This window comes from Oculina patagonica, chromosome 5 (assembly GCF_052425735.1).
Source record: "Oculina patagonica isolate OP01 chromosome 5, crgOcupat, whole genome shotgun sequence".
In the NCBI taxonomy this organism is placed as follows: domain Eukaryota; kingdom Metazoa; phylum Cnidaria; class Anthozoa; order Scleractinia; family Oculinidae; genus Oculina; species Oculina patagonica.
In genome coordinates this window covers 26,655,689-26,680,396 of record NC_135762.1, presented here as the reverse complement: position 1 = coordinate 26,680,396, position 24,708 = coordinate 26,655,689, and the positions used below count along the sequence as shown (strand labels likewise).

General features: G+C 38.2%; 1 protein-coding gene across 1 annotated transcript in view; it reads left to right on the top strand.

Moving 5' to 3' along the window:
* The first annotated feature begins 235 nt into the window (after positions 1 to 235).
* The window catches only part of LOC144653609 (uncharacterized), a 30,810-nt gene continuing 6,337 nt past the window's right edge, over positions 236 to 24,708 (top strand). The window contains exons 1-6 of the mRNA XM_078513652.1: positions 236 to 323; positions 2,719 to 2,740; positions 3,385 to 3,402; positions 4,977 to 5,043; positions 5,760 to 5,777; positions 7,266 to 7,478. Of these exons, the coding sequence (XP_078369778.1) occupies positions 4,995 to 5,043; positions 5,760 to 5,777; positions 7,266 to 7,478 (280 nt within the window). The 5' untranslated portion in view covers positions 236 to 323; positions 2,719 to 2,740; positions 3,385 to 3,402; positions 4,977 to 4,994. The remainder of the gene's footprint in view (positions 324 to 2,718; positions 2,741 to 3,384; positions 3,403 to 4,976; positions 5,044 to 5,759; positions 5,778 to 7,265; positions 7,479 to 24,708) is intronic.

Here is a 24,708-nt window from a genome sequence, read left to right as displayed (position 1 = left end):
TACGCTTTAACCCCTTAGAAAACGTCTTTGAAAAGCACTGACCCAACGAAACCACGAACTGTGATTAACTCTGCTTATCAAATTTCCATTGATAATTAAAAAGTACCTCCTTCAATTAGTCTAACCACAACATCACGTCAACTACCCGCGACCAATAGGAACAGTCCTCAACATTTATTTGCGTTATATTTTGTATTATACATCAAGCCTTCGACAGTCTGCTGCTAAACTTCATGCAGTCGGTTTGATTACTTAACGCCAAGGATATTCAACACAGCGTCAATCGACATCAGCCTACAATCAATCTTCAATTTCCAAGGAAGGTAAGTTGTCATTTCACAATAATTATTGTAGTAATGTGGTATTATGTATGGGGGAAGTGTTTAATTTCTATTATGTTATTTCTCAAAAAAAAAATTTTGCATTGTAGTAAAGGGTTCGGGCTACAATTTATTGAAAGTTCTACGTACTTTTGCTATGAGCAGACGCAACAGAGTAGCTTTTACACGCGCCAACAACTTCGCGAAAGTTTTCTAGATCTTCGCTGTTATATTCGAGGCCCTTTGGAGCTTGCCTATTTACCGCGCTTAAGGATTTCAAGTTGGATTTCGAGTTAGGATTTCGAGTTGGATTTTCGAGTTGGATTTCGAGTTAGGATTTCGAGTTGGATTTTCGAGTTGGATTTCGAGTTAGGATTTCGAGTTGGATTTTCGACAGTTGTATCACCCATAAATGTAATAAAAACCATAAATGTAATACCAACCATAAATGTAATACAAATTGACCATAAATGTAATAACTTTTAACCACAAATGTAATAAATCCACTAACCACAAATGTAATGAAATTTGCCCATAAATGTAACAAACTGAACAACCATAAATGTAATAAGGCTTAACCATAAATGTAATAAACTGGCTACGACTTCCAAGTAAGGGGCCACAAACTTGTCATTCTCTTTGTGCACTTCTTACTTCAGGACACGGGACTCGTTCATCAAGTTAGTATTTTAACCCAGAGACCAAAACCCAAGAAGCTATAGTTATGGTCTGCGAACATTTAGAAAGTACCCAAAGTATGATTAACTCTATATATCAGAGCGTTTGAAGTACTGGGGTTTATAACATTCCATCCATTTGAAGGAGCTTGCAGTTCTCTTTGAGTCAAGACGAATTCAGTCAAACATCACATTTATTTACAAGGAATACGCCTGTTTTATTTTTTTATATTTTCCCATATATCCTTCCAGATTTGCAAAATTGTGCTCTCCGCTTCCGCGCGTCCATGCGTCCGTGCCGACGTTATTCGGCCTTCAAGTCAATGTTACGCAAGGTGGTAGGTTGGGGAATAGGCATGAATAGATTGTGCTAGTTAATTAAGGAAAAGTTGCTTCACAATATACCCAAAACCACGTGCAGCTTTAAGCCACCAAAATTTAGAAACGTTTCTTGCTTTCTAGAGTCGTTTTGTTTTAGATAAATACGCAAAACGTGTTTGTTTTTTTGTTGCCATTTAAACATTTTCATTAAATATTCTTACAATCATTAAAAGAGGCAAAAAAGCCATTGTTATGCTGTGTGCAAAAAATTAAGTGGTTATCGGGGTACCCCCATTCAGACCTTTGAATAACTTTGGCATGGACGCATGGAAACGCGGAAGCACATAAGCATTCAAACCGGAGAGTACAATTTCGCAATTCTGAGTAGATATATATACCGCAATAGAGTAGAGTCCTCGTTTAGGATTGCACACGAAGAAATGGTATTTTTGTTGCTTTAAGGGGTCACAAAGAGCTTGAACCAGGCCTTTAGGAGTATAATCGAACAGTCAATTTCTCGAAAAGTTTGTGGTCCCTTACTTGGAAGTCGTAGCCAGTTTAATACATATATGGTTACGCCTTATTACATTTATGGTTGTTCAGTTTATTACATTTATGGGCAAATTTCATTACATTTATGGTTAGTGGATTTATTACATTACTGGTTAAAAGTTATTACATTTATGGTTAGTATTACATTTATGGTCAATTTGTATTACATTTATGGTTGGTATTACATTAATGGTTTTTATTACATTTATGGGTGATACAGTAGTTGGATTTCGAGCTTACCGTACTAAACACTCCGGTTAGCCTACTATACACTCCGGTTAGCCTACTATGCACTCCGGTTAGCCTGTTGACGGTTACCTTTCAATAATTGTAATGGGTTTTGCTTTGTTAAAAAAATTCTAACTCGAAAATCCAACTCGAAATCCTAACTCGAAATCCAACTCGAATTTCCAACTCAAAATCCTAACTCGAAATCCAACTCGAAATCCTAATTCGGGAGTTAGTCTGTCTCTTAATTAAGATCTGTTAAATCTTCAAGTTAGATTTCGTTCAGCGTTTTCATGATAACTGCTAGAAATGTCGTTGTGCTCTATATATCTCCCTTTATGTACAGAGGTTCTGTGTTGTGTATGTATAGTATGTTGTTGTATGCTATACATATAGTATGTTGGTATGCGCTTGGGGTGTACATCCGGACGGGACGGGGTTCTTACAATGTGACAGAAAACGCTAAACAAGTATGTTTAAAAGGACAGTAATTTACGTTGCAGGTTTTGAGTTTGCGTGTTATGGGTACTTTGGGGCTTATGATCGTCATCACTTTAGCCTTGTCTTTAGGTAAGGAACACACATTCGTATATTTAATTTTCATTGTTGTTTTTTAACAGAGTACCTCCAGAAGAAGCACAAGTAACAAACTGAATCTTGTTGATTAAATTTACATATTTTGTTGACTGGTTTCGTGTGATAACTACAAAATTCATGGGATACTCATCTTTGTCATGTAGCACAATTCACTTAATTTTTTCGTATAAAAGTGTAAACAAAAAGCGCCAACAAGAAAAACGAAAAACGTTCGGGATATGGCTAACGTTCTGTGGAAATTGTACAATTTTAACTTTGAGCCCCAAACATGACCCATTTTCAGATCTTCCTTACCGAAGAGAACCAGCGGCAATTTTTTTACCACTAAAAGAGACAGACATGTCAAAACATATTTATTAAAGGTGAAATCGATGACAGTTTCTACGAGGACTGCAGTCCATAAGAAAAGTTGATATTACAATCAATAGATCTCTCTAGCTACGTATGTAAATTGCCCATTTCAGTTTATGTGATGTTCTCCAGAGAATTTTTCCTTTGTCTATCGGGAAATTATTCGTTACTTTTCAAGAGAATTTGTTTGTATTTGAAAGAGATAATTCTCAAGGGCAACATAACATGGTCTGAAATGGGACAACAAACAAACGAAGCTTAAGAGGTCTATTGCTTATACAATATACTTTAACTGTCAGACAATTGTAATGAGACTTGTTCTTATTCTTCGTTTTTAGACACTTCTCAAGTTAAAGGTTTGTTATTTGTTTTATCGTACTTTCCCTTTACGTTTACGTCTTATTTATTCTAAATATCCTCCTCATCCTAACAAAATTATAAAGTTTTCTTTAAAGCTGCACGTGGTAATTTACTTGGTTATTCGACTAGGCCACTTCAGTCTGTCTAAGCCAAAACCGACGCTTAGAACTCAAACTCTTGTTAAGATTTTATTCAGACTTGTGAAGTAACAAACCGACGCTTAGAGCTCGAAACCCTGCTCGAAACTTTTAGTCGCACTGTACTTGCGAAGACGCGAACCCACGCTTTGAACCAAAACTCTTGTTAAGATTTTATTCACACTTGTGAAGAAACAAACCGATGCTTAGAACTCGAAACCCTGCTCGAAACTTTTAGTCGCCTTGCTCGCCCTGCTGCTTTTGTCGCACTTTTAGTCTTCGGTAATGTAGTCGACCGCCAGATCTATACATTCACTCAAAGGAATGTTGGTAAACAAACTTTTCACATCAAACGAAACCATAAATTTCCCCTCCATGGACAAGTCGTTAATTTCCCAAACAAAAGTGAACGTGTCTGAAGCAACATATTCAGAGGGAATGAGCACACTGACGATGACGGATGTACCGTCGAAACATGTTTGTGAAAATTAAAAAAGTCGTATTACTTTTGAAAATTTCTACATTTTTGCTGCTGTCTCGACCATAAGGTAAGTTGTCATTTCACAATAATTATTGTAGTAATCTGGTTTTATGTATGGGGAAAGTGTTTAATTTCTATTATGTTATTTCTCAAAAACAAAATTTTGCATTGTAGTAAAGGGTTCGGGCTACAATTTATTAAAAGTTCTACGCACTTTTGCTATGAGCAGACGCAACAGAGTAGCTTTTACACGCGCCAACAACTTCGCGAAAGTTTTCGAGAGCTTCGCTGTTTTATTCGAGGCCCTTTGGGGCTTGCCTATTTACCGCGCTTAAGGATTTCAAGTTGGATTTCGAGTTAGGATTTCGAGTTGGATTTTCGAGTTGGATTTCGAGTTAGGATTTCGAGTTGGATTTTCGAGTTGTAGTTGGATTTCGAGCTTACCGTACTAAACACTCCGGTTAGCCTACTATACACTCCGGTTAGCCTACTATGCACTCCGGTTAGCCTACTATGCACTCCGGTTAGCCTGTTTACGGTTAGCTTTCAATAATTGTAATGGGTTTTGTTTTGTTAAAAAAATTCTAACTCGAAAATCCAACTCGAAATCCTAACTCGAAATCCAACTCGAATTTCCAACTCAAAATCCTAACTCGAAATCAAACTCGAAATCCTAATTCGGGAGTTAGTCTGTCTCTTAATTAAGATCTGTTAAATCTTCAAGTTAGATTTCGTTCAGCGTTTTATAACTGCTAGAAATGTCGTTATGCTCTATATATCTCCCTTTATGTACAGAGATTCTGTGTTGTGTATGTATAGTATGTTGTTGTATGCTATACATATAATATGTTGGTATGCGTTTGGGGTGTACATCCGGACGGGCCGGAGTTCTTACAATGTGACAGAAAACGCTAAACAAGTATGTTTAAAAGGACAGTAATTTACGTTGCAGGTTTTGAGTTTGCGTGTTATGGGTACTTTGGGGCTTATGATCGTCATCACTTTAGCCTTGTCTTTAGGTAAGGAACACACATTCGTATATTTAATTTTCATTGTTGTTTTTTAACAGAGTACCTCCAGAAGAAGCACAAGTAACAAACTGAATCTTGTTGATTAAATTTACATATTTTGTTGACTGGTTTCGTGTGATAACTACAAAATTCATGGGATACTCATCTTTGTCATGTAGCACAATTCACTTAATTTTTTCGTATAAAAGTGTAAACAAAAAGCGCCAACAAGAAAAACGAAAAACGTTCGGGATATGGCTAACGTTCTGTGGAAATTGTACAATTTTAACTTTGAGCCCCAAACATGACCCATTTTCAGATCTTCCTTACCGAAGAGAACCAGCGGCAATTTTTTTACCACTAAAAGAGACAGACATGTCAAAACATATTTATTAAAGGTGAAATCGATGACAGTTTCTACGAGGACTGCAGTCCATAAGAAAAGTTGATATTACAATCAATAGATCTCTCTAGCTACGTATGTAAATTGCCCATTTCAGTTTATGTGATGTTCTCCAGAGAATTTTTCCTTTGTCTATCGGGAAATTATTCGTTACTTTTCAAGAGAATTTGTTTGTATTTGAAAGAGATAATTCTCAAGGGCAACATAACATGGTCTGAAATGGGACAACAAACAAACGAAGCTTAAGAGGTCTATTGCTTATACAATATACTTTAACTGTCAGACAATTGTAATGAGACTTGTTCTTATTCTTCGTTTTTAGACACTTCTCAAGTTAAAGGTTTGTTATTTGTTTTATCGTACTTTCCCTTTATGTTTACGTCTTATTTATTCTAAATATCCTCCTCATCCTAACAAAATTATAAAGTTTTCTTTAAAGCTGCACGTGGTAATTTACTTGGTTATTCGACTAGGCCACTTCAGTCTGTCTAAGCCAAAACCGACGCTTAGAACTCAAACTCTTGTTAAGATTTTATTCAGACTTGTGAAGTAACAAACCGACGCTTAGAGCTCGAAACCCTGCTCGAAACTTTTAGTCGCACTGTACTTGCGAAGACGCGAACCCACGCTTTGAACCAAAACTCTTGTTAAGATTTTATTCACACTTGTGAAGAAACAAACCGATGCTTAGAACTCGAAACCCTGCTCGAAACTTTTAGTCGCACTTGCGAAGACGCGAACCCACGCTTTGAAATCAAACTCTTGTTAAGATTTTATTCACACTTGTGAAGAAACAAACCGACGCTTAGAACTCGAAGCCTTGCTCGAAACTTTTAGTCGCACTTGCGAAGACGCGAACCCACGCTTTGAAATCAAACTCTTGTTAAGATTTTATTCACACTTGTGAAGAAACAAACCGACGCTTAGAACTCGAAGCCTTGCTCGAAACTTTTAGTCGCACTGTACTTGCGAAGACGCGAACCCACGCTTAGAACTCAAACTCTTGTTAAGATTTTATTCACACTTGTGAAGAAACGAACCGAAGCTTAGAACTCGAAACCCTGCTCGAAACTTTTAGTCGCACTTGCGAAGACGCGAACCTAGTGTTTCATTGCGTGGTCGTCCAATGGAGACTAGGCAATGTATTTTAATCAACGTGCCTTGTTATCGCGACACTGACATGAATTACCTGCGCAGAAAGGATGGGTTATTAACAACTTGCGCGAACATCCTGAAATGCATTTAATTTGGGAGTTATTTTCTGCTGATTTATAGACATATTATCTTATCACTATCGAATAATTCAAAATGAATTGTTAGCTGCAGTACCCCCATTTTTTTTTTCTTTTGAATAAATGTGATGTTCCCATAATGGAGTAACAGTCGATTTAAGATGCAAAAATTTGTTTTAGAACAAGATTAGATTCCATGTACGTGAGCGTGCACAAAATGCAATAGTGCACGGATAGCGTGAGCATGGCGAAAGCAAATGGCTTTGCCAGAATTTTTTCTAGCGCGCGAATTTTTGGCGCGGATTTGAAAAATCTACATTTCCCATCGGCATTGTTATACAACAATTGGTTCTTGCTTTTAGCTGTGCACTATCGAGTTGTGGTGCACTTGGGAAGTTTGGAGGGCACTTAATAAGCTAGAGTTGCTATCGGTTGCGGAGGAGAGAGCCGAGTGCACCATTACTCGATATACTTACGCTAACTTAGCAAGAACGAATTGTTAAGTTTTGTGCGTTTTTTTTAACCCTACTGAATAATAAACCTTAATGTTAAGTTAAAATCATTTACGGGATTAATTTTCTTCATTTTGTTCGCAGCCAAAACTTGTCCTATGTACGCACCCCCTAAAAACGGAGCTTTGGCTTGTAACAACATTGGCTTGGACTCTTATTGTGCTGTGATGTGTAACGACAAGTCCGACTTTGTCTTCAACCCTCCAATGTTTTATTATTGTTCAGATGGACAGTGGATTTTTTATGCGCTTCCGGGACAGTCGTACTCGACACAGCTTCCATGGCCTGACTGCTCCAGTAGGTTTAATATTTCTGTTGGGTACTTCAAACTGCCAATAATTTTACTGGTTAGATCCACTTAATAATTACGCTGTTACGTTAACAAAGTGACGTTATCTGTGCGTCTGTACTCTACTAAATGACAGGTATCAACCAATCACAACGCGCGCAGTAGCTCGGTAATTGTATAAATTTGAACAGACCCACGGCAAAATGGAATCTATTTGTTTTATACAAAAACAGAAAACTTTAGTGCACTTCAGTGCTATACTAAAGCAATATGCCACTACTAGCGAGCTAAAGTTGTTTTCGTTCAAGATAAATTTCCCCGTAACCACATAGCGCTGTTAATAAACCGATTTAATAAATTGAATAATGGAAAATTAACACGCCAACGCAAAAACTGACCTATATTGCATTTGGACAGTTGTTTAAATCTGTAAGCTTTAACCTAAGAGTTCAACCGCCATTTATTTGTTTCCCGTGGCGTCGTCCAAATGTTCAAAATCGGACAAACACTTACAGCCTTAGATAATTTCTCGAATCATTCACTGTCTGCTTCAAGCCAGTTATTTTGCCCAGTTAAATGTACCGAAAGGTAAGCAATATTTTTGGCGAATTGTTTCTCACTGTAGATTTATAATTAAGTTGACTTTATTATTTTTTTGTTGTGGCCCCGCGAATTTTAAAAAACTTTGCCCACAACTCTTGGACTGACGTAGACTCTTTGGGCGTGACCAAGGCGGGAACTTTAAAGCTCGATTTTGCAGCAAAAAAGTGGCGGAATCAAAAACATTCTTTTAGAATAATTGTTTATGCATTATTAAAGGAGAAGTTCACTCCAGAATGGCGATTTATTTTCTCTACGCCAATAAAAAGTTTATACAAAGAAATGTTATTCGCCACAATTTTAGCCTCCAACGTACGCTATAACCTTACGAAATCTTTCCCAAAACTCGACAACTGAAAGCCGCCATCTGGGAGCTGGTAATGTATGCGTGACGTCAAAGCTCAGTCTGAAGTTTGGCGGGAAAATTTAAATACTCGAAACTCATCGTTTCTTCGTAGTGGTTTTTGTTTGTAAAAATGCCTGTTTGTGCATCTCCATTTTGCTCAAACAGAGCTCCAAGAAATACAAAAAAGAAGGAGTTTCGACTATTAAAATATTCCCGTCAAACTTCAGGCTGAGCTCTTTGACGTCACGCATACATTACCAGCTCCAAGATGGCGGCGTTCAGCTGTCGAGTTTTAAGAAAGATTTCGTAGGGTTATAGCGAACGTTGGAGGCTGACATTTTGGAGAATGACATATCTTGGTGTAAACGTTTGGCGTAAAGAAATGGAATGGCCATTCTAGAGTGAACTTCTCTTTTAAGATACAAAAAAAGAAAAACTTGTAGACCATATAGACATTTTAAAAAATGTTAGTAAACTATAATTGCTTATAGTTCCAAGAAAAAAAACACTCCATTGACTTTATTGTTGACGACTAAATTTCTTTCGGGCGCTCATTTAACGACGTTCGCGCGAAAATCTTCTAACATTGCAATTTTTCTTAAACTTTTATCTACTGCTAGTTAACAAGTTACTTATGTCAGAAATGTAAAAAAAATGGGGGTCACCGAATTCGTTTTCAAGATATGATATCTGAAAGAAGGCGCTTTTTTGGATAAATTTGATTTCATCACTTGATATGACCACTGCGGCTTCTGGCAACAAAATATTTTAAATGAATTGATGCAGGCCAACTTCCTTTGTCTCAATTTGTTTGAGTGGGTCTATTGAACAAATATATTTCACTTTTGAAGTCCCTTAGAGTAAACCTTGTCTTTAACAATTGGATTTGCAAACGTTCAAACAGCAAAATACTGCAAAATTTGACTAATTCGATCGCGCGCGAAAAGAGAAAATGAAACAATAATAAACTTCTAACATTTGAATTTGGCTCATTTTTTGTCAATCGGTAGAGATTTATCCCAAAAAAGTTATTTATTTCGAAAAAACTGGGGGTACACCGACCGTTTAAGAGTGCAAACTGCAAGCGAAGTTAACACAACAACTACTCACCCAATATGTGTTTGGAAAGATTTCTCAGCGCGCGCGCTCGTGCATGACGTGACGTGACGTTGCGACATGAATTACGTGCGCAGGATACGCATAAACAATAAGCGCCAACGTCCTTAAGGTCGTGCAGGACCCTTGCTCAATAATAAATTCATAAGCAAAATTTAGTGACGGGGTGCTATCTTGTTATGCTTTAATTCGTTACATTTTGAATATCGATTCCTCTAAAAACTATCAAGGATATTACGGAAAGATGGAATTACATTATGATTGTTCTTCCACTGAGAAATGATTGTCTATTGTGATGTTACAAGCTCTTTAAAGTTTAACTGCAGATAATGCAACTTTGTGTCTAAGTTTTCAGCTGGAACAGCGCACCGAATTCAATGATTATATAACCTAGTGATAAATCATAACCTCTTTTGTGTTCTGACAAGGACGAATTTTTCGATTTCAAAAACTGCTAGAAAATAATGGCTTCTAAGGGAGTAAAAATGTGACTGAATCTAAACTTTGAAACGTGCTATCTTCATTTTAAGAAGGAAGTTTCAAAATTCGCTCTTGTCAGAACACAATAGAGTACACCGAGTTTATGTTCCTCGCGAATTAACTCCTTGAAGTCTTTATCGGCTTAAAAAACTTGGACACAAAATTGCAGGTTTTTACGCTTTCGAAGACCTTCCGAGTCAATGTTTACAACGACGTGTGCTATATTCAAAGCTGTGAATGTAATTATGATAATTCGCTTTGTTCCAGCGCACGGGGCACAAACCTGAGAACAATAACTCGTAATTACTTGTACAAATAACTTTTAAAAAATTTTTCATGAATATTTAGTTTGTTGTCGGCTTCAGTCGTCGCAGTTCGTGCATACTCTTTAAATAAATACATACATAATGATGGGAAGGGTCCTGCGCGACCTTAAAAACAAGCATCTTGAATTATTTTTACGTTTAGGACGAAAGACTTCTTAATTGATAAAAATATCTGAAATGTCAGACGAGAACTTTCTCTATTTTTTTGCAGATACGACAAACGAGTCCTATTTAAAAAAAGCAGGATTTTCCAATTATTTTTATAATGGTGATGGAAAAGATCCCAACGTACAAGCCACTATCAAGACGAATTACATCTCCGTGATGACAAGTCCATACGTCCCTCCTTTCTTTTGCCTGTTAAAGCCTGATGATTGCAATCAGGATACCGTACAATTGTATGTTGGAGCCTCGACAGGTAAAACAAAAGTTTGACATATTAAAATGAAATAGGTTTTTGGGTGACGCTACTCGAATAGACCAGATGCCCTGAGAGGTTCATTTTCGCTTCCCTGTCTTACTCTGAATCTAGGAACGCTCAACATTAGGAGCGAGATTATCACATCACTTTTATTTTAAGTGACTTGACAGGCCAGCACATTTTAGTTTTGTTTGGTTAAAACAAAGTTAGGAGGCTGCTATCACTACTCCTTGTCTATGGGATACTAGCCCATCGCAGCCCTACCTTCCCTTCCTTCTTCAGCTAAATTTTACCAGGTTATTCCATCACTTTGTTTGTACTCATTCCTTTTTCTGGGAGGAGAGAGAGCAACACCCGAGATAAATTCCCTCTGACAATACAATGTGTTAATAGTTTGAGTTATATCTTAAGCCTGGTTTTCACTAGCGACGCAAACATAAGCGCAAGCACAAGCGCAATCACGCAAAAAGGACAAATTTTTACCCTTGTGTTTGTGCTTGCCGCAAGCACTAGCACAAGCACCAAAATGCAATGCGCTTGTGCTTTTGCTTGCGTTGAAGCCGTTTTCACGGTGAAATAAGACCTGTAATCCTTGCACTTGTGCTTGCGCTTGTGCTTGCGTCGCTAGTGAAAACCAGGCTTTAAGCGCATTTTATGTTCATCCAATTGCAACAAACGGAAAGCCAGTTGTAAGACCCCTTTGTGGGTCAGTTTTCTTCAGATAATTCGGATAATTTTAATTTAACAATCAAATTTAATTTTTTTCCTATGATCAGAAACAGGGCAGAAATCGTTATATTACTTACTTACTGCCCATCATGCCTGTGTGGCACATAGGGCAGCAACGAAGTTTCTCCAACACTGCCTATCTCTAGCCAGTTTCTCAATGGTGCTCCAGCTGTAATTGAGCTCCCTTAACTCCGTTTCTACCGTTCTGCGCCATGTTGTTTTTGGGCGCCCTCTTCTGCGTTTGCCTTCAGGTGTCCAGCGCATTGCAGTCTTGGCTATGTTGTTGTTGTCCTTTCGAAGCACATGTCCTATCCATCTCCATCTTCTCCTGGTGACAATCGTGCGAATATCCTCCTGCTTGGTTTGCTTCAGGAGCTGGTCGTTGGAGATTTTCTGTGGCCAGAAAATTCTCAGGATCTTCCTGAGGCTAATTGTGTGGAAGGACGCTAGTTTCGACAGGTCATGTTCAGTCATTCGCCAGCATTCGCAGCCGTAAAGAAGGGCTGACAACACACAGCTCTGGTAGATCCTAAGCTTTGTCTTTGTGCTACAACTTGCCGATCTCCACACTGGTCGTAAGCTCATAAAGGCGCCCCTTGCTTTATTTAGCCTGTTTTGTGTGTCCACACCAGTACCGCCGTCCTGGCAAAGCATGCTTCCAAGGTATGTGAACTTGTCAGTGTAAGAAATATCCTGTCCTGCTACCCTGATCTTTGACGGGGAGGAGACATTCACACACATAGCTTCGGTCTTCTTCAAGCTTATCTTCAGGCCAACCTGGGCGCTGAACATGCTGAGCCGGTCGGTCTTTTCTTGAATGTGCTGACGAGTGTGTGACAACAAGGCTATATCGTCCGCAAAGTCAAGGTCCTCGAGTGTAAAGAAAGGGGTAAATCGTATGCCTCTACGCTGATCTTCCATAGTGCGACGAAGGACCCAGTCGATAGCAATGTTGAATAGCACGGATGTCATGACACATCCCTGGCGTACACCGGTTTTGATTTCGAAGCTCAAATCCCCCTGACCAACACAGCATGTGAAGTTCGAATAGAAGCATTTGATGATATTAACAATGCGTTGAGGAATGCCATACGCTCTCAATATTTGCCAAAGACTGTCCCTGTGAATGCTGTCAAACGCCTTCTCATAATCGATGAAATTCACATACAGCTGCCTGTTCCATTCAGAACATTGCTCAAGTATATTCCTTAGGGTAAAAATTTGATCCGCACATCTGCGCCCCTTGCGAAATCCCGCTTGTTCATTTCGCAGGACATCATAAACAGCTTTGGTGATACGCTGGATAATGACTTTTTAAATAAATATTGGGATCTATATTATTTTTCGCAAAATTATTAAGAATAAGATTGTGAGCTCGAGATTTGTTTGAAGTGAAAGTCAATGAAGCTGAATACAGAAACTATACTTTCATGTACCCCATAGAAATCTCGAGCTTATAATTAAATCGTTTAAGTGGATTGCTGACTCATTTTTTTAAATGATGATTTCCAATTATTCATTTAGATGTGAACAAGTATTAAACTTCACGCCAGAGAAATCGCGCGCAAACTTAATTTTTTTTCAGTATCATTTGAAACTTGCGGCTGTGTACGCACGCTAATCATGAAAATTCATTTAACAATTTTGACGTTCTTAACCCATGTAACGGTAAATTCCCTTCTTTTTAATTTGTCTTCTCGGGGATTGAATTATCCCGTGATATTTCTAAACTTTCTCCAAAATATCGTAGAAACGAGTTAAGGTTACAATTCTGTAGACGACTTTTAGCGATTCCACACTAATGGATGATGGTGTACGAGATCTCAGCCAATCAGATTGCAGCGTTTGCATTAGTAAACCAGAAGAAGTCTACTAATATATCATAGGTCTCGGCCTATGGCCTGATAAACACCATTTTAGAATTGAATCTTGACTGTTTTATTTTTTTGTTCTTTTTTGCAGTTTGAAGCGTCAATGAGCATGTGGAGATGATTACACAAAGCTTTGAAAGAACCTGTTGAATTAAACTTACAACATTACTTGATGTACTTATTCAATAAATGTTGTGTTTAAAGTCAGTCTGCGCTTATACTCATATTGTTGCCTAAGATGGAGCTATTCTTAGCAAAAAGTATCTTCTCATTTTAAAAGTTCAAGCTCTGAAAACATGAAATGTTCATTTATCGCAGTTCCTAGCCTGCAAGCAGTCTCTCTTTTGCTTTAATAATATAAATTCCGTGGGACGAGCGAATTTTGCAGATACGGCAAGCCCTTCTTGGTATAAAATGACAGAGTTTCCCTATTTTTTCTGGTGTTGCAAATGATCCAAACGTCCAAACCACCACAAGGACGGGTTTCATCTCCTTTTTGAAATCTCAATATATTCCTTGTATGTTTTTTCCTTAAGCAAACAATGCAAAGAGGAATACATTGAGGTGTATGCTGGTGCCTCGACAGCTAGGTATAACTAAACGTTTGACATATTAAAATGAAATAAACAGTTTGTAGTTAGATAGTCGTTTGGGTGACGCTTTTTGAATAGACCATCTACAAAAAATTAAACTTCGTTTTCATTTTAGTTTTTTTAATTTGCGCTTCCTCGTCTTAAAGTGAGACTAGGAACGGTGCACAAAATGAGGAGTTCGACAGGCCGGCGCATTTTTTTATTCGGCTGCACCTTTTCTATCGGATACTAGCTGCCATGTTTATTGAAAGACCACGTGATTACGAGTGACGTAACATATATCATGACATCTCCCCTCTAAGCAAATACATGTATGAGAAGTAATAAACATGCTATTAAAATATCAACATTGTCCACAGTTCATTGTCCAAGACCTTATGTCAAAAGTCATTTTAAAACAAGTGTTCTCAGCTGATAACAACAACTCAGCAAGTCAGCATAGCAACATGCAATATACAAAAACTAATAGTATATAAAGTCATCTTGTCTTGGTGCTCGAATAGTACGGCCATATCTTGTTCTGACTACTTCAGGTGTCTTGATGATGGTTCTGTCACTTCCTCTGCTCTGCGTGTTCCCTTTGTCACCTTTCGGACTTGTGACTTCCGGTGTCTTGATGATGTCTCTCCTGTTTCGTCTGTAGAGAGTTCCATTGCTGTTCACAATTACTGATCGAGGGGTGTGAGCAAGTTTTGTAACCGTAGCAGGTTTCCAGCCATTCTTTGCTTTCATTTGAACAGTGTCACCAGTTGTGACAGGAGGTAGTGACTTTGCTCCTCTGTCAAAGTACAGCTTCTGTGATTTCTGTTGAGCTAAGAGCTGGGACTTAGCATCGGTTGGGATTCTTGCATTCAGCAACTGTGTAGCAGTTGGAAGTTTGGTTTTCAGCCTTCTGTTAAGGAAAATTTGAGCTGGAGAGTAGCTCAGTCCAGTGATTGGAGTATTTCTGTTTTCCAGCAAGGCAATGTATGGGTCGGTACCATCTTCATTAGCTTTCTTTAGTACAGATTTGGCTGTTCCAACGGCTTTTTCTACTTGTCCATTTGCTTGTGGGTGCTTGGGACTTGTAGTTGTGTGTTTAAATTCCCATGAATTTGCAAACTGTTTGAATTTCCGGCTTGAGAACTGGGGACCGTTGTCGGAAATGACCTCATCAGGTATCCCATAGCGTGCAAAGGTGGATTTAAGTTGGGTGATGACTTCAGAACTTACAGTGCTGTCGCGCAGCAAGCCAATTTCTACCCATTTTGAGTAATAGTCGACAGTTAAGAGATAGTCCTTTCCACCAAGGGTGAATAGATCGCAGGCGATCTTTTGCCAGGGCCTATCTGGAACTTCATGCTGTATCAGTGGCTCTTTGGTATTGTTCTTTCTATGCTTTAGGCATGAACTGCAATTTGCAATCACATCTGTAATCTGTGCATTCATGTTCGGCCAGTACAGGATGTCACGGGCTCTTCGCTTGCTCTTCTCAATTCCAAGGTGGCTTTCGTGAATTCTTTTAAGCAATTCGGGTCTCAGTCGTTCAGGAACAATCATCTTGTGACTTTTGAAGAGAATTCCATCAGCTTCATGAATTTCCTCTTTGAAACTCCAGTATGGTTTTGCATCAGCAGGTACTTTATTCTTGTGGTCAGGCCATCCTTGTTTGGTCAGCTGTGCAACTGTCTGAAGAGATTGATCTGCCTTTGTTGCTTCTTGAAACTCTTTTAGTTTCTGCTCTGAAATTGGGAGATTAGCTACCAGGAGATGGATTTGCATTTCAATTTCAGCATCAGGTATCCCTTGATTAGTGTTAGTGGTCTACAGGTGGGCTCTGGATAGTGCATCATCAATGAACATCAGTTTTCCTGGAACGTACTTCACGTTAAGGTGGTAGTGCTGCAATCGAAGCAGTAGTCGTTGTATTCTGGGTGGTGCTTTGGCAATTGGTTTGGCAAATATTGCTTCTAGTGGCTTGTGATCAGATTCTACTTCTATTTCTTTGCCATACAGGTACTGATGAAAACGTTCGCATCCAAATACTATTGCCAGTGTTTCTTTTTCAATCTGTGCATATCCTTTCTGGCAGTCAGTCAGGGATTTTGATGCATATGCCACAGGCTGATTATCTTGAAGTAACACAGCTCCTAGTCCTGATTGGGATGCATCTACTGAAAGCTTCACAGGCTTGTTTACATCATAGTAGCTCAGTACTGGTTTTGAGGTTAGGACCTTCTTAATTTCATTAAGAGCTTTTTCTTGCTGCTCCTCCCAGTGCCATTGTACCTCTTGCTTGAGTAGGACTCTTAGCGGCTCAGTTAAGGCGCTCATGTTTGGGATGAACTTGCTTAGGTAAGTTACCATGCCTAGCAGGCGCTCCACATCCTTCTTGTTTTGCGGGGATGGCAAGTTAAGGATTGCCTCAATCTTTGATTCATCAGGTTTTATTCCATCTTTGGTAATCTTGTCACCAATGTACACAACTTCGGGAATCTTGATTTCACACTTTTGTTTCTTCAGCTTAACACCTTTCTCGCGGGCTCTCTCAAGCACATTTCTGAGTGCTTTGTCTTAGCACTCTTCATCTTTGCCCCATACAAGAACATCATCATAGATAACTTCTGCTCCTTCAATTCCTTCAAAGGCAAACTGCATTTTTTTCTGAAATACTTCATTCGAGGAATTCAGGCCAAATGGTAAGCGATTAAACTTGAAACGTCCAAATGGTGTGTTAAAGGTTGTGAGATGGGAACTAGGGTGGTCTAGCTTAACATGCCAGAAGCCATCTTTGGCATCTAATTTGCTGAATACTTTTGCACCAGTTAACTTGCTAGTTATCTCAGTGGCTGTTGGGAGTTGGAAATGTTCTCTCTTCACTGCTCGGTTCAAATCTTTTGGATCAAGACATATTCTCAGATTTCCATCTGGCTTTTCCACTATCACAATGGAGTTAACCCATTCTGTTGGCTGATCAACTTTCTCTATGGCACCCAACTGTTCCATTCGTTCTAATTCGTGCTTTAGCTTGGGTAGAATGGTGAATGGAACCTTTCTAGGGGGGTGAATGACAGGCTTAACTTTTGGATTAATTTCAATATGGTGTTCCCCTTCAAGCTCTCCAAGGCCTTCAAATAGGTCATTAAATTCATCAAGGATAGAACTCTTAGTATTGACATCAGCTGTGTCAACAGTTCTGACAAACTTAATTAAGCTCAGTTCCTGACATGCTCTTAATCCGAGTAGGGGGGGGGGGGTTGACCTTCAGCTTCAACAACAAAGAAATCAGAATCAATCTGTTTGTCTTTGTACTTACAAATCATTCTGGCCACTCCTAGCACAGGTATTACAGATCCACTGAAGCCAGTGAGTTTTGCTTTAGTTGTCTTCAGCTGCGGTGTTCCTTTGAGCGAGTTGAATACATCCGATGGAATTACATTTGCTTGTGCTCCAGTATCCAATTTAAACTCTACCATGTTGTTGTTCACTTGAAGAGATGCTTTCCATTCTTGCCCATGGTCATCTTTCTGGACTTGACCGATGAATAATTCTTCTAACTCCACGTCTTCGACAATAGGTTGAGCGGCTTGATCGCTTTCCACTAAATAAACATTCTTCGTGAGACACTGAGATGCGACGTGGTTTCGATTCTTGCATTTGAGACAGATTTTTCCATAAGCTGGACATTTCCTCGGTGCATGAAGTGTTCCACATCGCTTGCATGCCTTTTGGATTCCATTTTTTGTCTTCGACTGGTCATTTTTATCCTTTCTGTCCTTTGGCGGGAATTTACCACTCGGTGTAGCTTTCTTATCTACATAATCTACACTCTTCGATTCTTCGGTTATCGATTTCGTTTGGCGTTTGGAAAACTCCGACGCTCTGCACATATCAATGGCTTTCTGAAGACTTGCAATAACTTTTCTCTCATAGTGTCGCAAAGTATTCCACAAACGATTCTATCTCGAATTAAGCTTTCACACAGTACGCCAAATTCGCACGTGCTTGCTTTGGTGCGCAGCTCGGTTACATACTGGTCGATGCCTTCGGTCGGTTCCTAAACACAGGTGAAGAATTTGTGCCGTTCAAATGTGATATTCCGCCTCGGATTACAATAGTCCTCAAATTTCTGGAATAGGACGTCGAGCTTTTGCTCCGCGGTCGATAATGAAAATGTGTTGTAAATCTCAAGTGCTTCTTCTCCCACGAGATGAAGAAATATGGCGACTCGTTGCTTCTCGGGTTTCTTTATTGATCCTGAAGCTTCCATGTACAGTTGAAATCGCTGTTTCCACTTACGCCAGTTTTCTGCAACATTTCCCTCTAGACTTAGCGTTGAGGGCGGCTTGAATACACTCATTTTGAGCTAGGTTTTTGTAGTTCAAACTGTGTTTGAATCTACCACTTCTGAATCATATTACTTAACTTTGACAAAGCAACAAATACATCTCAATTTGAAAGATGTTGTAGTCGGTGTTCTAACTCCGGAACGTCCCTTACTAAATTATCTATTACTTGTAGGAAAAATTTACTTATGGGGTTGCAGAAGAAACAATGAACTTCCGAATATAAGAGGTTATAAATTAAAAGTAGCATTAAAGTATGAAACAGAGAAATACATTTGTACTAAAAATAATACATTAGATTTATTAAAGAAGAAATGGGAAATGTAATTGCTAAGTTGTTAACTTAGATATACATTGTATAAGGCTCAAACAGGTGTAACTTTGCTATGTAATTCTTGTATGTAATTGTGTGATTGTGTGATGAGTGAGCGAGCGAGTGGGTAAGTAGGTTTAAGGTTTAATGTAAAAACTCGTAATGTTGTTAAGTATTGTTAGTGGTATAAGTAGTAGCTTGTATTGTAAATAGTGTATGTAACTATGTGTTATGCAAATAAAAATTATTAAAAAAAAAAAAAAACTTCTGACACCATGCCATGTTTATTGAAAGACCACGTGATTACGAGTGACGTAACATATATCATGACACTAGCTATAGCCCATCGTACGTACTTTCCACCCTACCCCCTTTCCCCTTTAGAGTCAGATAACCAGAGCACATTGCTTGTACTTGTTCTCATTCTTACTTCTGAGAGGAGTACGAGACTAGAGAGGAAGTTACTGTCCACCAAAACGCCGAGACAAATTGTATCTGACAATAGATTGTGTTGGTAGTATGAACAACATTCTCACTGCATCTAAACAACGAAAAGCCACTTTTATGATCCTTCCATGCTTCAAATGTCTTCAGTTTTTTTGATAAACTTTTCGCACTAAAAGCGACAGAACCTTACACTTTGTGTGCGTTCAAGTAAAGCAACCATGATTCATCATTAACTCGGGTAAGAATTAAGGCTGTTTGGCTAAAATGGACCATTAAGGATCAGGCACAATACTTTTAGCCTTAGCTTATTGTTTTGGAACCGTTAACGTAGCTTCACATTAAAGTATTTGCAGACTAAAAAGTAGAAGGTCTTTAACAAATCGAGCAACATCCAAACGGATAATTCATTCAAATTCAAACTTACTTTTTCAATGGCCAGAAAAGAGCTGTAATCTTGTCATATTCATTTTCGCGTATATACTAGGTCTCGGCCTTCGACTCATAAACACCGGTCGGAATACTGACTTTCTTGCTTTCTTCGTCGCAGTTTGAAGCATCAAGGAGGACGTAGAGATGATAACACAAAGCTTTGAAAGAACCCGTTGAATTGGATTTACAACATTCATTAGGACATCGGACGTACAAACTGCTTGTACTTTGGTACATTTAATAAACGTTGCGTTTAAATTCTGCGTTTATACTTATTTTGTTGCGTAAGATTGTTATGGAGCCATTCTTTGCAAAAAAATCGTTCTCAATTTACACTCTTTTCTTCTATGAGAATTTTTTTTCCGGCCCAGGCTAAATATTCTTATTTTTCTGCCGATTTTAGGCCGGAAATATTCTTGTGAGTTTTCTTAGATTATAGCGTATGACATTTCTATTTTTTAACTCTTGCAGGGAAGGCCAAAAAACAGTCAAAATTGCCCACATTTGTTTTTTATTTATTTTCTCAGGAGATATTTACAACTGAGAAGAAAGACATACCTCTTTTGAAAGGTTATGGAACAGGCTTTCAGGAAAAAATGTTTTTGTCCAAAACAAACCATAATATTTTTGAATATATTAATTTAATTACCTTAAATTACCATAAATTGGCCAAAAATTTTGGACAAAAAGCAACAAGTTTCACAAATGCTTAAGGTTATAAGAAAAAGTTAAAAGCAAAAATGTTCCTTGTTTTTTTTGGCAACATATCCAGCAATTCTGGCTGAAAAAGAATGAAATATAGAATTTATTACAATTAATCTAAGCAAATTTTTAACCTAATTTGCATAAATAAGCATAAATATTTAGGTCAAGTAGCGTCACAGAATTTCGAATATTTTTTTCTCAAAAAATTACGATCTCCTTATACTCAGAGATAAATTCAGACATCCATTCTAAGCAACAAGCAAGGTTTCGTACGCAGAAAGCAAATATAAATAACATTTCATTGCATTTCAGACCATGTGCCCTCGTACGGTTCGTACCAAGTACACAACTCTTACCTCGATTTCGATCGATTCATCCGGCTTGTATTTCGCAGTTGACGATCAAGATCAATAGGCATCCCATTATTACTGCCTTTTTTCTCTAAAAACAAACTCAAAAGCTCTCTCTGCCCTGACAACCGCAATTGACGAAAGCTTCGCGTTTGACGCCATTTTGAATTGATTTTTGACCGAATCGTGAAATACGTCGTGTAGGCCACATTCAAGTATATTAGCTCACATTTGCGGGGGGATTGGATAATTCTCTTGTCACGCATTCTACAAAATTTTGTAGCGATTGGACGAAGAATAAATTTTCAGTGATTTTTTTCGTCATCGTTCCTGAAGAAACGATATTTAAAGGGAGTGTGTTTCGTGTATAAATTTTATCAGGCAGTTACGTTTTTAAAGCATGGTATCAACTAGAGGTCGCTCCATAAAGGAAACGTACTAAGAGCTCAAAGTGCTTAGTGGCTTAATGTTCTGCGGCGAGATCCTCGAAAGTATGCTCTGGTTCTAGTTCCTTAGTGACAGTCTAATATGAGGTGTCTTGCCTAAAATGTAAATATTTCGGACGCTTAACATTTCGGACGGTGGTTTTATTTTCGGACACTTTTTTGTCTGACGCGTACGGTTGAAATCGTACGAAATTTTTTGCAAGTAATGTACATGTTCATAAAAAAACCTTTCTTGACCTTGTTGAAGCAACTGTGCCACGTTATATCGTATTGGATCACGTGATGTTCCCGGCTGCATCAAAGTTTTCTACCAGCGCTCGGTTCTAGTGTTTCATGTTAATTCCTTTGACGATTTTTTTAAAAATCCTCCTTTAATACCGTCCTATCGACAGTGTATAGAACTTGTAAGAATAATTTACCATGGAATTTGCGACATTTACCGTCTGGTATTCACTCAATTCTACTGTGAAATAATTTTCTCGCATAAAATCACGTAAATTAAAGTATTTTTGAAAAGTTCTCGGGGAATTTAATTCTGTAGTGTAGTTGTTGACGCAGGCTAGGGTCGTCGAGTTCTCACACACGTTCGTCAAATCCATACAAACAACGTTAATGCACTATCCGGAGTGTATATGAGTCAACAGACGTCCGGTCTAGAGCATTTTGGCGAAATACGCTGTTTTCGGCAAGAAAATCGAAGCATAAGCTTACACATACGAATTATATTTCTTTTCTTTATTTTTGCTTCATTAAATGTTCATGACTTTACTCCGTTGATTAGAGCAAACAAATCAATGATTCACCTGTTACTATAGTTATAGCTGGTAAAATATGCCTGGAGTCATGTCCAACAGGGACCAACACCTCTTAAAATTAAATATTTATGATGCAAAGTTTTAAGCCACATCACCACATCATGAAGATGATTCTTCACCACTTTATTCTGAATGTTATTTTTTCTGATTATATCTGCGACTGCCGCAGTAGTAATTATAGAAAATTTCTTGGGAAATTTGGTGTTTTCCTGTATTGCAGTTGTCGCGGGGGCTGTGATTTCTCACACAAGTCGATACGAAAAACAAAGACGCAAATTTTACATACAAATGAGTCAAAAAACGTCCAGTTTAGATGCTTAGAGAATTTTCAATGTTTCTTTGGCAAGGCATGCTATCTTCCTGAAGAAAATCGAAGCAAATTAAAAGTTTGGATAAATCGGGACCAATTCGTAGCTTATTACTTAAACGAATTAATTATATATCGTTCCGTTATTTTTCTTTCATGAACTGTACTGTTTATGAGTTTGTTAGCTGATGTTACTTTACTCCCCTGATAAGCAAACAATATAATGACTCACCTGTTACTACAGTAACAGCAACTGGTAAGATATTAATCTTGCAGTCACGTTTAACATCTCTGATGTGCGCCCATTTCACGACGCAAAGCTTCCTTGCTTTCGCTAAGACCACATCAGCTACAAGATGAGTCTTCAGCTCTTCATTCTGAATATTTTACTGATCGCAGTTGCGACTGCATCAGTATTAGGTAAGGAACTTGAAGTTATTTGAGCGTTTAATGGTTGTACAAAAAGGGATTAAATTGTCGAGTATATATTTTAGCTATAATACTTACAATTCTGTTAAAAAAAGTAGGAAGTCCTATATTTTCCATTGTCAGACTTGTTAATGATAATGATATTGATAATGCATTTATATAGCGCATTTTCCATATGTGTATGTTCAAATGCGCTTTACACATTCTGTAATTTAAGATACAATTGTAACGGCCAGACCACAACACCGAGATCTTCGTGCCCTGCTCTTTGCGAATAGTGTGTGGGTTCTTTAACGTCCCCTGTTATAAGACTGAAGATACAGGAGACGGGACCTACGGTTTATCGTCCTTTTCCGAGAAGACTAGAATGTCTAACCATTTGCAGATATCATTACAAAGGCAGCACATTCTCCTCAGTTATTTTAAGACCCTGAGTGTTGGTCCGGTCTTTGGTTCGAACCCACGTCCTCCCGCACAACAGTCCGGCGCTCTACAACTGAGCTAACCAGGCGGCGGTTGATGATATTTTAATGATAACATATCATTAACAAAACTAACAGGCAGAAAAAACACTTTAAAGCTGTTTTACCCTTTACCATCTATTTATTCTCTCGGCCAGGTAACTCGGGTAGATACTAGGTGGTTCGTGTATTAGTCGCGGATAAACTGTTTGCTCCTTCCTCTCTAATTCAAAATCAGAGTTCATGACACGGTTGGTAGCATTTATCGACGGACGTTTAGAGAAGCGTGAAACGATTCGCACTTGATGTAGAACAGCGCTAAGCCATCGGTTGTCATGCCTAATTATCTGTTTCGCGCGTTATTTGAACCCTACTGAGTAAAGATGGATACTATGATTTGATGTTGAGATAAAATTACTTTCTGTTTGTGTTTTTTTTTTTTTTTTTTTTTTTTTCATTTTGTTTACAGTCAAAACTTGTCCTCTGCATGAGCCCCCTGAAAACGGAGCTTTGGCTTGTCACAACATTGGCGACTACAGATCTTGTGTTGTGATGTGTAACGACAAGTTCGACTTTGTCTTCAATCCTCCATTGATGTATTTTTGTTCTGAAGGAGAATGGAATTTTTATTCCTTGCCTGGTGCACCATACCAGCCACAACTTCCATGGCCTGACTGCTCTAGTAAGCTTGTTATTTCTGTTAGATACTATATACTACAAACGGACAATAACTGTGTTTTCAGGTCCACTAAGTCTGCAACGGAAGCGCCTTTCTGCGGTAAACTTGAATTGAATAAATTTGAAGTATTCAGTTAAAACTGTTGACGTTCTAAACGTAAGCCCTTTGTCAGAGCCTGAGCGCGCAATTCTAAATTTTTTAAACCAACCGAGAAGTGGTTACCTTATTCTCTCTAATTTTCGCGAGTACTAATTTTCGAGATTTTCGCAATTTCCAAATAATCGCAAAATTAAATACGCGCGAAAAAACGTTGCGCTAAAATTAAACCCACGAAAATTAATACCACATTATATATCAAAACCATAAAAATTTTAAGTGTTTGGATCTGCAACTATCTACCCTTGAAAATATTCTTCCGTCTTGTTTTTCACTAGCACCCTTGCCTGATCACTGTTTTCTACAGCTCATAAATAGCCAAAACCCGTTTCCAGTAGTTCTTTACTCTTTGACGACTGAACGACAAAACACTGACAAAATCGCGAAATTTATTACACTTTTGCTCTATTTTTTCTTGCAATCGCGAAAATTAATACTCACGAAATTCGGCTCCCGAATTTTCGCGAAATTAAGTACACGCGAAAATAAGTAAGAATAAGGTAGTTATTCAACTGAGCGTTCGCTCACAAAAACAACAAAAATGTTTAACACTTTTAAAGGAACTATGTCACTTTACTTCAATGCTTTTTCTGAGATGAGATTAAAGGAAATCTCAAAATAGGAGTACTCTAGGGTAGAAAAACAACAAACAGGTAAGAAGAAACCGAACAACAACTACTTAGAAAGATTAAGACGGATTACGAATGACAAACCTGAAAAAATTGGCCACATTCAATTTTTCAAGACGCTTTGTCGGTGACAGCTTCTTCAAACTGAACCTACAGTGTTCGTAAGTTAGTTTTTAATAAATCTTTAAAAAAAATTCAGTCAGCTACATTAAAATCAGCTTGATTTTGTTTGGAATACCTATCTAAATTACGACTTTCTCTTTTT